Here is a 14,346-nt window from a genome sequence, read left to right on the forward strand (position 1 = left end):
ACAATAAAAATTAAAATGTGGGTAAGTGTGGTGAGGGTGTTCCAGGCAGAGGAAACAGTGCATGCAAAGGCCTGGAGGCAGGAGAGCTCGTATGTTCTGTCTCTAGCAGTCAGTTCATTTCCCAAGTAGCATCTAAGACCTCCCATGTGCCCCACTAAGCTGGGCAATGAGTCAGACCTGGGCCCTGCCCTCAGGGGAGCCCTTGTCTGGTGGGGAAGCTTGTACAGAGAATTGTGGTAGTGACAATGATGGATCTATGGAAACAGCAGTAGTAAAAACCCTGAGGTGTGGGAATGAGCTTGCATGTTTGAGGGACAGTGAGGAGGCCAGTATGACTGGAACAGAATGAATAAGGTGGAGAGTGGTGGCAGACAAGGTCATAGAAGGGAACAGAGGCCAGAGGCCAGAAAGGGAAAGAAAAGGGAGAGGAGCAATGCTGGTAGAGGGTGTAGTTCAGGATATGGACACAAGGTGGCACCAACACACGCTGCCCTTGGTGAGCCCCTTGGGGAATCAGGAGAGAGGTAAGCGTGGATGTGCTCACCACCATCCTCTTCCTGACTTCACTCAGGTTGACTACAAGGCCAATGAGTGGCTGATGAAAAACATGGACCCTCTGAACGACAACGTCGCAGCCCTGCTTCACCAAAGCACAGACCGGCTGACAGCGGAGATCTGGAAAGATGGTGAGGACCACCTTCCCCAGGCCCTGTCCCTGTTAGCCTGTACACCCCTTCTCCCAACTCACAGTGTGAGTGTCTTCCTTTCAGAGGCCGAGTTCTAAACCAGAGTTCTTTGCTCAGACTCAGCACTGATGATGGTGGGCCAGACACTCATAAATAGAATTTCACATTGGTGAAATATATACGTATATGTGTGGGTTTGGGTGTATGTATGTCCGTATTCTGAAGCCAGGATCATACTGAATGATAAAACATTCCCCATTAATTACAAACAAGACAAAGATGCCCACTGTCAACACTGCTGTTAAACACTGTTTTGGAGATACTAAGCTATGCAATCAGACAGGAAAAAGAAATAGGCATATGAATGTTGTAAAGGAAGAGGCAAGCTTATCATTAATTTGTAGATGGCATATGTTACCTAAAAAAAGTTAAAAGGTCCAACTGAAAAACCATTAGTAACAGCAAGAATTCAGAAATGTGGTGTTTTACAGATGAATCAACCTTTATGCTTTACTTTCTTTGCTCTCCCCAAAACTGCCCTTCAAGCCCCCAGGAAAAGAGATATAGTTTTGGAAAGTTTTCCGATTTCAACAAGGATCGTGTGAGTTTGGCCATCAGTCTTTTTGGACTGATACTTCTAGGAGGCATGGGCAGAAAAGCCGAATGTCTTCGTGGTTGGACCCTGAGCCTTTCCAAGCCTTGTCTGCTGCCCCCTACCCTTAGAGAAGGTTTGAGAGATAGATTATAAAGCTGGCAGAATCCACATCTTGGTTTTTCCTGATTCTAGGTTCCTGGCACCTGTCAGTTTGCTGTAATCTTTTATTGAAGTGGATGGTATAGTTGTAGAAAGAAGTACTAGCCAATGGAATTAGACAAGAGAACAAAATAAGCAAGATGAGTGGTTCTTAAAATTAGCTTACAGAGTAAAAGTATGGGGTTCCTTGATTTGGTAAGCTGATTTTAGAAAGAGAAATTTTATTTTTGTGCCTCATAGAGTTTGTTTTTTGTTTTTTAATTATATTTTATTGTGTTTTCGGTGAAGGTTTGCATAGCAGTTTAGATTCCTGTTCAACAATTTCTACACAGATTGTTTAGTGACATTGGTTACACTCTTCACAATGTGTGAACATTCTCATGATTTCCATTTGGTTGTTCCATTTCCATTAATCTAGTTTCCCTTCCCCCTTACCTTCTCATCTTTGTTTTAAAGTCATTGTTGACCATTTGGTCTCACACAGATGATTTTTTAAAGGAACATAGTACAGGTAGTCCCTGACTTACAACATATTCAAGTTACAATGAACAGCACTTACGACCATTTGTTTTGTTTTTTTTTTTTGTCCATCTTGTCATTAGTAATATATACTACATACAGTGTCACAGTCCATAATTTGCTGATTTTATATGTAATATTTCCAACCCTCAAAGACAAAGGTTGGATTTATAAAGATACTGATAATAAAAGCCAATAATAATGAAAGCTAAAAATATATATATAGAGAGAGGTATCATCTTACATCAGAACCAACTTAGGACAGAGTCATTAGAATGGAACCCCGTCATAAGTCGGGGACTACCTGTACTATCTCATATAGTTGTCACAAGAGGGATTGAAAAGCAGTGCTTGATGTTCGGTAACAGAACCAGAAACATCTCCTCCAAACTGATAATCTGCTCCTGCTTCTTTAAAATCTGTGCCTCACTCTGGACTTCCATGATGCTCCTCAGCGATCCCTCACATGCCCCATCCCATGTACGCCTGCTTCTTGGAGGATTCCAAGAAAGCAAGTGGAAGCTGCAAAGTTTCTTGAGCCCTAGGCTCAGAACTAGCACTTACTCCACCATTTACTTGAGCAAAACAAGTCCCAAGGCCAGCCCAGATTCAGGGCGCTGCAAGTTATAGGCAAAGGGCATGGAAGAGTGGAGAACTGGGGCCATTTTTGCATGAGTCTCTACTACAGCTGCCCTAAGCCTGGGGTTGGACACTCAGTATCCTGAAAGCCCAGGAGAGAAAAGTCAAAAGAGATAAGTCCCTAAGAGAGGCAAAGGAACAAGCTGGTTGGGAGTATCAAGGATTGAGCTTCCTGGCAGCCAGGGCAAGAAGAAATACCTAGTATAAGAAAAAATAGAGCCCTAGTGGCACAGTGGTTAAGCTCTGGGCTGCTAACCAAACGGTCAGTGGTTCGAACCCACCAGCCGCTCTGCAGGAGAACAGTGTGGCAATCTGCTTCCATAAAGGTTTACAGTCTTGAAAACCCCATGGGGCAGTTCTACTCTCTTATAGGGTTTTGCAATGAGCCAGAATCAGCTCAACGGCAACAGTTTTTTTAGTATAAGAATTATAGACCCAGCTTCTGGGGGGAAAGATTTTTTTTTTTTTATTACACTAAGTTTTCACAGAGGACATTTATCCCCCCAGCCAAAACACAATGCCAGGCAGTAAATAGATAAAAAGGTGAACAGGACAGGGTCCCTGGCTTTAAAAGTTCACGGCGCAGGCTGAAAATAATGAAATGTTCGTGCATTGTGAAGAATGTAACCAGTGTCACTGAACGATTTGTGTAGAAATTGTTGAACGGGAACCTAATCTGCAGTGTAAACCTTCACCGAAAACACGATAAAATAGTATTTTTAAAAAACGTTCACGGCCAAGTGTTAGGTTTTCCCTCATGCTTTGCCCTGTGCTGTTGACTAACAACGCTTTCCTCTTTTTTTCTTCCTGCCACCTTCTCCCCATCCTGTCTTCTCATGCTGTCCCCTCCACATCTCCCCCGCTCATCTCTCTGCCATCTCGCTCCCAATCTGTCCTCACCCCCAGAACACGGGGGCTTCCAGCAGTTCTCTTTCCTTGGCTCCTTCTCACCATCGCCCCCAGGATCTGCAGAGAGGCGCGGCTCCCCGTCAGGGGGCGGGTGTCTCTGTGCTTCGAAGGGTGAGGTTTGCTGGACACGGAGGGTGGGCCTGTTGGACTGGGAACCTGCTTTTGAACATCTGCCTTTTCTCCTCTATACCAAAGTCTCTCACCCCTCTGCTCCCTCCTTGTCGGCTCCATGAGCAATTTTCTAGACTCTTTGTAACAGCAGAACCCTTTCTAATAACTAAATCTCATGTGGAAGTACAAACCACTGTGATCATATTGAGCATTTACCGCGTGCCATTCACTGTGACTTACAGCTCTGAGTCAGAATCAACTCAATGGCAGTGGGTTTCGTTATTTTTTTTATTCACTGTGAAAGAACCCTGGTGGCCCAGTGGTTAAGTGCTTGGCTGCCAATCGCAAGGTCAGCGGTTTGAATCTACCAGCCACTCCGCTGGAGAAAGATGTGGCAGTCTGCTTCTGTAAAGATTACAGCCTTGGAAACCCTTTGGAGCAGTTCTACTCTGTCATATAGGGTTGCTATGGGTCAGAATTGACTTGACGGCAATGGGTTTTGATTCACTGTATGAAGCCCTTTTATAGTTATTGACACACAGACTCCTCTAAACAAGCCGATGAGGTAGGTATTAGTACTACAGTGAAACCTGTGAAAGCCAGAACTCAATGGGACTACCTTGTTTTCCAGATCTTGCAAGTTTTTCCGCCTTTGACAGGGTAGAGTCTCACCAGCTTTCTGTTGCTCCTTTTAGTGAAAAATAATTGAGTTTTCCTTCTCTGACAGGTTTCTGCCTTACACAGGTTCTGGCTTTTCCAAGGTTCAATGTATTATCCCCATTATACATATAAAGAAGCTGAGACACAGAGAGGTTAAGTAACTCACACAAGGTCACACAGCTGATAAAGTGGCAGAGCTGGAATTTGAACCCAGGATATTGGATCTCCAAGCCCTGGCTCTTACCTGTGTTATGAGAACGTAATAAATGACAATTACCATGTTGATAATAACTAGGAATACAGGAAACATTAACCTGGGAAGGAAAAATGCCATATTTGAGTCCTCACCATGTACCAGGCCCTAAGCATGGATTATATTGTTGAACCCTGATGACCCTTGGGTTGGGTCAAAATTGCCAGACATCAGATTCTGTCCCTGCTGTGGGTTTCTGAAAAAATCTGGCATGACCCGACACACAGAATTGGAGACCTAGGTGGAAGGAAGGAATGGGTATTTTTCACCAGCTGAAATGGCGCCACCAAGTGGCCTGGAAGAAAACACGATTCCAGTGGTGCAAATGGTTAAGTGCTTGACTCCTAGCGGAAATGTTGGCAGTTCAAATCCATCCAGAGGCACCTTGGAGGACAGGCCTGACAATCTGCTTTTGAAAGGTCCTAGCCTTGAAAGCCCTGTGGAGCACAGTTCTACTCTACACTCATGGGGTCACCATGAGTCGGAATCAACTTGAGGACTGCTAAAAAAACAGACATCACGTGATTCTGGAAAGCCTGGTTTAATATGGAGGTGGTTTGCCTTATTTCAGACAAGGTTCCTAGATCCAGCTGTGCTTTTTCTCATCCTTTTTCCTTCTCTATGCCTGGCTTCCTCATATGTAAAATGAGAATGATTCTTAGAAGTTTGGAGAGGGGATTGAATAAGCTGATGTATGTAAAGTGCTTTGAGCCATACCTGGCACAGAATAAGTGCTAGGTAAGTATTTATTTATATTGTCATCATCACCATTTATTGATAAGGAAAACGGAAATCATGTCTTAGAGGAGAAGATGTGGTCAGAGACCAGAGTTGGAGAGAAGTCAGACTGCCTGGGTTCAAATTCTGGATCTTAAGTTTCTAAGCTATATGACCTTGAAGCACACACCTTTGCCTTTCGGAGCCTCAGTTTACCTATCATTCCAGTGGAGCTAATAATACCTACCTTACCATGCTGTGTGAGGTCTTTCATATATAAAGTGCCAGGCCCTATAAATGATAAGACCCTTGATGTTTGGTCAACCTAGCCCCCTAAGACTGACTCCTAATCCTTCCCCCTACAGTGGAGGGGATTGTGGGACTGGAGCAGGTGAACAGCCTTGGAGATGGCCCACCCGGTGGCCGTCCCCGCCGAGGCATGTTCCGGACAGTGGGACAGCTCTACAAGGAGTCCCTGAGCCGCCTCATGGCCACGCTCAGCAACACCAACCCCAGCTTCGTCCGCTGCATCATCCCCAACCACGAGAAGAGGGTGAGTGATCTGGCTGGGGGCAGAGGGTGTGTCTCTGGCAGTGAGGAAGGGCCCAGTTGCTGGACTTGCCTGAAGCCACTTCTGGTTCTGGATCCACCCATGTGACCATGAGCATGTTACTTCCCTCCCAGGCTCCCCTGTTGGGAAAATTCCTTCATTCATCTGACTTACATTTATTTGTTCACATGTCACCTTCCCAGTGAGTCCTTTCCCTGACTGTCCTATGTTCAAATTCAGCCCTTCCCAGCTGCCCTTCCTTGTTGCTCTTTTTGCCTTAAAACAAACAAACCAAAAAAAAAAACATTGCCAGTTGAGTTGATTCCAACTCACAGCAAACCCATAGGACAGAGTAGAACTGCCCCATAGGGTTTCCAAGGCTGTAAATCTTTATGGAAGCAGATGGTCACATCTTTCTCCTGCAGAGCAGCTGGTGGGTTTTAGCCACCCACCTTTCAGTTAGCAACCAAGAGCTTAAACACTGCGCAACGAGGGCTCCTTAACATTTTGCCTTGTGTTGTTAGGTGCTGTCAAGTCAATTACAACTCATAGCAACCCTGTATGACAGAGTAAAACTGCCCCTTAGGGTTTTCTTGGCTGTAATCTTTATGGGAGCAGACCACTGGATCTTTCTCCTGAGGAGCCTGTGGGTGGGTTCAAACCGCCAACCTTTCGCTTAGCAGCCAAGTGATCTTTTAGCTTTTTGCCTGAGCTCTTATTATTTATCTGATATTTTTATTAGTGACTTCTTAGTAGTACAAATGGTTTGTACTCAGCTTCTAACCTAAAGGTTGGCAGTTCAAACCCACCCAATGGCACTGTGGAAGAAAGGCCTGGTAATCTGCTTCTGCAAAGATTACAGCCCAAGAAAACCCATGGAGCAGTTCTACTCTGTAACTCCTGGGGTCACCATGAGCTGGAAACAACTTGGTGGCAGTGGTTTTGTTGTTTTGCTTCTCCCTCATTTGAAGTCCCTAGATGGTACAAACAGTTAATTGGCTTGGCTGCTAACCAAAAGGTTGAAGGTTCGAGTCTACCCAGAGGTGCCTTGGAAGAAAGGCCTGGCAATCTACAGCCAAAAAACCAGCCATTGAAAACCCTATGGGTCACAGTTCCACTCTGATACACATGGGGTTACTGCAAATCAGAATAGAGCTGACGGCAACTGTATTTTTTTTTTTTTTTTACGCCGCTTATTATTAGTGGAAACCCTAGTGGCATAGAGGTTAAGTGCTACAGCTGCTAATCAAAAGATCGGCAGTTCGAATCTACCAGGCACTCCTTGGAAACTCTATGGGGCAGTTCTACTCTGTCCTATAGGGTCGCTACGAGTTGGAATTGACTTGATGGCACTGGGTTTGGTTTGGTTTGGTTTATTATCAGTTTCTCCCACTAGACTTCATTTCTGCCCGGCTTGCTCAAGGCTGTCTCCTCAGTGCCTGGAACAGTGCCAGGCATGGAGTCAGTGCTCAGTAAACAGTAGGTTGAGCTACAGGAAATCACCACCTTTCAACCATTTTTGATCTGCGTAAATGGCCATTCCAGTGGTTCCTCCTGAAGGTTGTGGTTGTGTGAGTGGCGCCCCCGTGTGGCCGTCGTTGATTCTGCATGTCCCTGCCCCACTCTCTGCAGGCTGGAAAGCTGGAGCCCCGGCTAGTGCTGGACCAGCTCCGTTGTAACGGCGTCCTGGAAGGCATTCGCATTTGTCGGCAGGGCTTTCCCAACCGCATCCTCTTCCAGGAGTTCCGGCAGCGGTGAGTGGCCCCAAGGCCCTGGTGGAGATGTGGGATGGGGCCTGGGTTTAGAAGCTACCACCCACACCACGTTCAAATCCCACTGTCTTAGGCTGGGTTCTCCAGAGAAGCAAAGCCAGTAATGCATATAAATATATAGAGAGAGATTTATATTTAGCAAATATCTCATACAATTGTAGAGGTTGGAACGTCCCAAGTCCTGGGACCAGGATAGGGCCCTTTCCCACCTCACGGAGCCACAGAAGCTGGTGAACCCAAGATGAGCAGGTTGGAGAACAGGGATCCCACTCACAGGTTGTGACGGTCGAGGAAGCCCCAAGATCGGCAAGCAAGACTGCAGGGTTCCTCCTGAGTCACGTAGCTGCAGGAGCTGGCGAACCCAAGATAGGCAGGTCAGGGAGCAGGACTCTTGTTCGCAGGCTGTTAAGATCGGTGAATCCCAAGGTGGACAGGTAAGCTGTTAGCTCAAGTCACAAGAACCAGAGGTCAGACCAGAGACAGCTGTTGGATCCAGAACAAGCCAACAACCTTTGCAAGGCAAGCAGGAAGGAAGTAGATGGTGGGAGGTGGAGAGATGAAGGCTGAGGGGGTGGTGAGCCGCCACAGGCCCCACCCCCACAGGTACCACTCCGCAGATTCCATCATGGGGGTGATCACATATCAAATCTCAACAGGAAAGTGATTGCATTATACAACTGCCAAAACACTGAGAATCATGGCTCAGCCCCGTTGACACACAGTCTTAACCATCACACCCACCAAGGCTACAACCATGCTGGGAGGCTTTGGGCAAGTTAATTCATATCTCTGAGCCACAGCTTCTCCTCTGTGATATGGTGTATGAACTTCCTAGGGCTGCTGTAACAAAGTACACACACTGGGTAGCTTAAAATGACAGAAATTTATTCTTACTTCTAGAGGCCATTGTCAAGTCGATTCTGATTCATAGCGACCCCATAGAACTGCCCCATAGGGTTTTTTAGGGTGTAATCTTTATGGGAGCAGATAGCAGGTCTTTCTCACACAGAGCCTTTGAGTGGGTTCAGAGCCATTGGGTGGGTTCAGAAGCCAGAAGTCCAAAATCAAGGTGTTGGAAGGGCCATGTTCCCTCTGAAGGCCCTGGGGAAAGATCCTTCCTCCTCTCTCCTAGCTTCTCGTAGCCCCAGGTGTTCCCTGGCTTGCAGCTGCAGGATAACTCCCTGGTCACATAGCCGTCTTCCCTCTGTCTGTCTCTGCATCTCTTTTGCTGTTTTATAAGGACACCACTCATACTGAATGAAGGACCCAACCTACTCTAGTAAGGAGCCCTGGTGGCACAATGGTTAAGTGCTCAGCTGCTAACTAAAAGGTTGGTGGTTTGAACCTGGCTTGTGGCTCCCCGAAAGAAAGACCGGGTGATCTACCCCTGTAAATGTCACAGCCTCGGAAACTCTGCAGGGCAGTTGTGCTCTGTCACATGCGGTCGCTGTGCGTCAGAATCGACTCAATGGCAATGGGTTTGGTTTAACAGGTTTTAGTCATCTAAAGTCTCTGGGTGGCACAAGTGGTTTACGGTCGGCTGCTAACTGAAAGGTCAGTTGTTCGAACGCACCCAAGTGGCTCGTCAGGAGAAGGACCTGGTGATCTGCTCCCGTAAAGATTACAGCCTAGAAAACCCCATGGGGCACTTCTACTCTGTCACATGGGGTCGCTTTGAGTCGAATCGACTCGACGGCACCTAATAGCAACTACTCCAGTATGACCTCACGTTAGCCTAACTGATGACACCTTCAAAGGCTCTATTTCCAAACAAGGTCACATCCACAGGTACAGGGCGTTAGGACCTCATCATATCTTTTTTGGAGGGAGGGACACAATTCAACCTATAACCTATGGGGAGAACAGTACACCACTCAACATGTTCCCTAAAAGAAGGGGCACCGAGCACTGAGGACAGAGCCTCGGACCTGTTGGCTGCCGCCGTTACTTAGAGTGTTCATCTCCAGACCATGATCATCAGTGGCTTGTGAAATCACTTCAGCGTGCTTCAGTATGTAGTTCTTAGAAAATGAAGTGGAATAGAACAGAAAGTATCCCTGGGTGGTGCACACAGTTAAGGTACTCGTTGCTAACCAAAAGGTGGGTGGTTCAAGTCCACCCAGAGGTACCTTGGAAGAAAGGCCTGGCAACTACTTTGGAAAAATATCAGCCATGGAAAACCCCATGGAGCACACATGGAGTCGCCATTAGTCAGAATCGACTTGATGGTATCTGGTTTGGTTTCTTTGGTTTATTGCAAGTAATCTGGTCAATATTGTAACACAAGCTGTACATAGTAGTTCTGTTCTTTAGAAATACGAACTGTGTATGTAATTAAACTTTTTCCAGCAGCCACATTTTAAAAAGTAAGAAGAAACAGGCAAAATAAATTTTAGGAAGATATTGCATTTAACGTTGAGATTGGTGGTGGTATTTAATGTCCTTAGCTGGGTGTGGGATTCTCGGCACATGGTCTAACATTAGTTTTTGTTACTACTTTTGTGGTTGTGGTTGTTATTGCTATTTGTCACTCGGAGCCCAGTGTCCAGCTGTGGCAGGTGCTCAGTGACTGTTGTAACTCTCTGTCCACACCCTTCCCCACCCACCCAGGTATGAGATCCTGACACCCAATGCCATCCCCAAGGGCTTTATGGATGGGAAGCAGGCCTGTGAGAAGATGGTGAGCGTGGGGTCGAGCCTGGGGTGGGTACAGGCAGGGCAGGGGCCCAGGGGATGGTGGAGAGGGTTTGGGCCCTGCCTCCATCATCCCTCCCTTCTCATCGCCCCTCCACACCCTCACAGATCCAGGCCCTGGAACTGGACCCCAACCTCTACCGTGTGGGGCAGAGCAAGATCTTCTTCCGGGCTGGGGTCCTGGCCCAGCTGGAAGAGGAGCGGGACCTGAAGGTCACAGACATCATTGTGTCCTTCCAGGCAGCTGCCCGGGGATACCTGGCCCGCAGGTGGGGCCTGTGCTCACTCCCAGAATCCTACCAGCTGAGGCCGGGCCAGGGATGAGTTGACCAGTTGGTCCCAGAGGCTGGAGCAGGGAGAGGTTGACTAGATGGCCCCAGAGGCTGGGGCAGGGAGGAGTTGACCAGATGGCCCCAGGTGTCAGGGCCTCTGAGATGGTGGAAGGGTTGGAAAACAAGCTGGTGGAGTCACCAATGCCCAGGTTTCTTGGATCTGAGGGCCCCTGTGGGCCAGGCCTGATGCTGGACAATGCCGGGTACACAGAGAAGGGCTAGAGCCAGGCATGAGATGGGCGGCAGCCATCCTCATTTGCTGGGACTGACTGGTTTCCCATAATACAGACTTAAGTGCTAAAATGGGGAAAGTTCTGGGCAAACTAGGATGAGTCAGTGCACCTACCTAGCTAATCCTTCAAGAAGTTCCTAGTCTAGAGGGGAGACATACATGGGTGCAAACAGTCATAATTGGGGTGAGATGTGCCTTAATGGGGGTCAGAGAAGCATAGTCAGGAGCCCTTCCTGCAGACCAGGGCTCCCCCAGGTCCCACTGGAAGACCAGAGAGACAAAGGGGAATGGGAGAGGTGTTCTAGGCAGGAGAGAGAGATAATGTGAGAGCCTGGTGTGTTTCAGGAACACAGGAAGTTTGTGGTAGCATCTCCTTCCCCCTTGGACTTGGCTGGAGAGAATAAAGAAAGTGGTGGAAAAGGGTGCCCCATTGCCAGTCGGAGGGGCTGGGCCTCTGCTGGGGGGCCCGGGGAATCACAGGAGGGCTGTGAGCAGAGGAGAGATGGGATCCACACCTCTGAGGTGGTGTGGGGAGGGCTAGAGGGGAGAGACTGGAGGCTGGGGAGGAGCCTGGGTGACGGTCCAAGTGGGAAAGGAGTGGCCTGAGCCGGGCTGGGGCCGTGAGGATGGAGAGGAGGGGACAAGGCAGGGAGAGTTGAAAGACAGAGCTAGGGACTGACAGGCTGTGCATAAGATCTCTCAATGATACAATGGTGTCTACGCACAGTAGGCACTTATTAGTGGTTGACTAGGTGAAGGGAGCACGACTCCCTAGCTAATATTGTCTCCCCACCCAGAGCCTTCCAGAAGCGGCAGCAGCAGCAGAGTGCCCTGAGGGTGATGCAGCGGAACTGCGCAGCCTACCTGAAGCTGAGACACTGGCAATGGTGGCGGCTCTTCACCAAGGTAGGGGCAGCCGGGGGAGCTGGCTCAGGCAGTGAGGGGACAGGGCCTTGGGAGCCAGGCCTGCTTGGGCAAGTGACTTCCTCTGTGTCAGTTTCCTACATCTGTAAAATGGGGCCCAAAGGTGGATTTGAAAAAATGGGGCCAATCAGCCCAAACTTTGTTAGCCAGCATCATTTAGGCAACAAATGACAGAAAACCTGAATTGAAGCAACGTGGATAAAAGATACAGGACAGCTTCAGGTGCAGCTGGATCCAGGGCTGGTCCCCAAAACCACCCTTAGGTTCAGTGACTTGCTAGAGGGATTCACAGAACTCAGAAAAGCTGGTTTATTACAGCAAAAGATGCATATTAAAATCAAAGGGTAGAAGGTGCACAGTGAGAGTCCAGGAGAGAAGAGGTGCAAGCTTCCAGTTGTCCTCTCCCAGTGGAGACAACATGTTTGGAGGATTGCCAACTGCGGAAGCTCACCTAAGCCTTGGTGACCAGAGTGTTTACTGGGGGGTCAGTCATATAGACATCGCAAACCTGTAGCTCCTCCAGAGGTCAAACTGGTATCCTGTGGCCCAAGGCCCCCACCGTAAATTACGTTGTTGGGGTAGGCCATCTAGCATGGCCCCAAAACAAAAAACAGTTGCTGTCAAGTCATTTCTCGCTCATGGCAACTGCATGTGTGTCACAGTGGAACTGTGCTCTATAGGGTTTTCAATGGCTGATTTTTTAGAAGTAGATCTCCAAGCCTTTCTTCCAAGGTACCTCTATGTGGCCTGGAACAACCAACCTTTTGGTTAGTAGTAAGTGGCCCAATACCCCAGGTAAACAGTGACACTTTTATCAGTCAGAATATTTCAAGTGCTTAGAGGTCAGCTCCCCAGAGCCAGACAAGGGCCAGTCCTTTCTGTGTGGGGGTATGGACAACCCAGGCCGGCTGAATTAACCCTTTACTGCACAGTGGCCCACACAGTGAGTCAGTGATCAGACTTTCTGCATCTTCCATTTGGCTTTCCTCCACGATGGTCACTGGCAGACTCTTCCAGACAGGGGCCACTAGCAAATCAAGACTCGTCCTCTGTCCCCCACAAGCAGCTTGGCCAGCTTGATCTTCCTTTAGAAGTCCAGCCAGAGCCCCAGCTCTCACTCCCATTGGTCCAGCTGGAGTCATGTGACCATCTCTGAAGTCTCCGATATCCCATGGGGTATTGGAGAGGGAGAAGGGGAGAAGGCATAGAGGCAAAAACACAACTGTTCAGTGTAATTTCCAGTACAGTATCTGTCTTAGTTATCCAGTGCTGCTATAACAGAAATACCACAAGTGGGTGGCTTTAACAAGCAGAAATTTAGTTCCTCACAGTTTAGGAGGCTAGAAGCCTGAATTCAGGGTGCTGGCTCTAGGGGAAGGCTTTCTCTTTTGGCTCTGGGGGAAGGTCCTTGTCTCTTCAGTGTCTGTTCTTTGGCTCCTTGGTGATCTTCATGTGGCACGGCATCTGTTTTCCCCCATCTCTGCTTCTTGATTGATTGCTCTTGGTAGGTGAATCTCTTACATCTCAAAGGAGATTGATTTAAGACACACCCTACACTAACCGTGTCTCATTAACATAACAAAGAGAGCCCATTTCCAAATGGGATTATAACCACAGGTATGCAGGTTAGGATTTACAACACGTATTTTAGGGGGACACAATTCAATCCATAACAGTATTTGATAGGTCAGCTTGTGTTCCCTCAGCCAGTGTTTATTGAACACCTAAACCAAAAACCAAACCCATTGCCGTTGAGTCGATTCTGACTCATAGCAACCCTATAGGACAGAGTAGAACTTCCCCATATGGTTTCCAAGAAGCACCTGGTGGATTCAAACTGCCGACCTTTTGGTTAGCAGCCTGAACTCTTAACCACTGCACCACTAGGGCTCCATTGAACACCTAGTATGTGCCAAAGAGGCCCTGGTGATGCAGTGGTTAAGCGCTTGGCTGCTAACTGAAATATTGGCAGTGAGAATCCACCCAGCTGCTCCTCAGAAGAAAGACCTGGCAATCTTCCCCCATAAAGATTACAGCCTAGAAAACCCCATGAAGCTGTTCTACCCTGTCACATGGGTTCGCTGCGGGTCAGAATCAACCGGATGGCACCCAGCAGCAACAACAACTGAGTGCCAGGCATTGCTATAGTGGCTGGCGATAAAATGGTGAATAAAAACAGATAAAGCTGTGTCCCTCATGGAGCCCACAGTTTAGGGGTGAGCAAATTGCACACCTCAGGTGGCCGCCTGTTTCCGTAAACATCCATTTGTTTATGTATTATCTGTGTTTGCTTTCACACTATAACAGCAGAGTGGGGTAGTCATGATAAGAGACTGTGGCAAAGCCACACATACTTACTGTTATTATTAGGTACTGTCAAGTCGATTCTAAATCATAGCGACCCCATGTGACAGAGTAGAACTGCCGCATAGGGTTTTTTAGGCTGTAATCATTACAGGAGCAGACTGCCAGGTCTTTCTTCCATGGAGCGGCTGGTGGGTTCAAACCACAGACCTTTCAGGTAGCACACAAGTGATTAATCATTGCGTCACCAGGGCTCCTTTCCACAGGAATAGAGGTTAGGATTTACATCA

General features: G+C 47.9%; 1 protein-coding gene across 1 annotated transcript in view; it reads left to right on the top strand.

Moving 5' to 3' along the window:
• MYH14 (myosin heavy chain 14) overlaps positions 1-14,346 on the top strand; it is an 86,802-nt gene that overhangs the window by 40,371 nt on the left and 32,085 nt on the right. The window contains 7 exon segments of the mRNA XM_064294057.1: positions 572-686; positions 3,505-3,576; positions 5,587-5,801; positions 7,431-7,552; positions 10,181-10,256; positions 10,379-10,533; positions 11,626-11,734. Of these exon segments, the coding sequence (XP_064150127.1) occupies positions 572-686; positions 3,505-3,576; positions 5,587-5,801; positions 7,431-7,552; positions 10,181-10,256; positions 10,379-10,533; positions 11,626-11,734 (864 nt within the window).

Source organism: Loxodonta africana, chromosome 11 (assembly GCF_030014295.1).
Source record: "Loxodonta africana isolate mLoxAfr1 chromosome 11, mLoxAfr1.hap2, whole genome shotgun sequence".
NCBI lineage: Eukaryota > Metazoa > Chordata > Mammalia > Proboscidea > Elephantidae > Loxodonta > Loxodonta africana.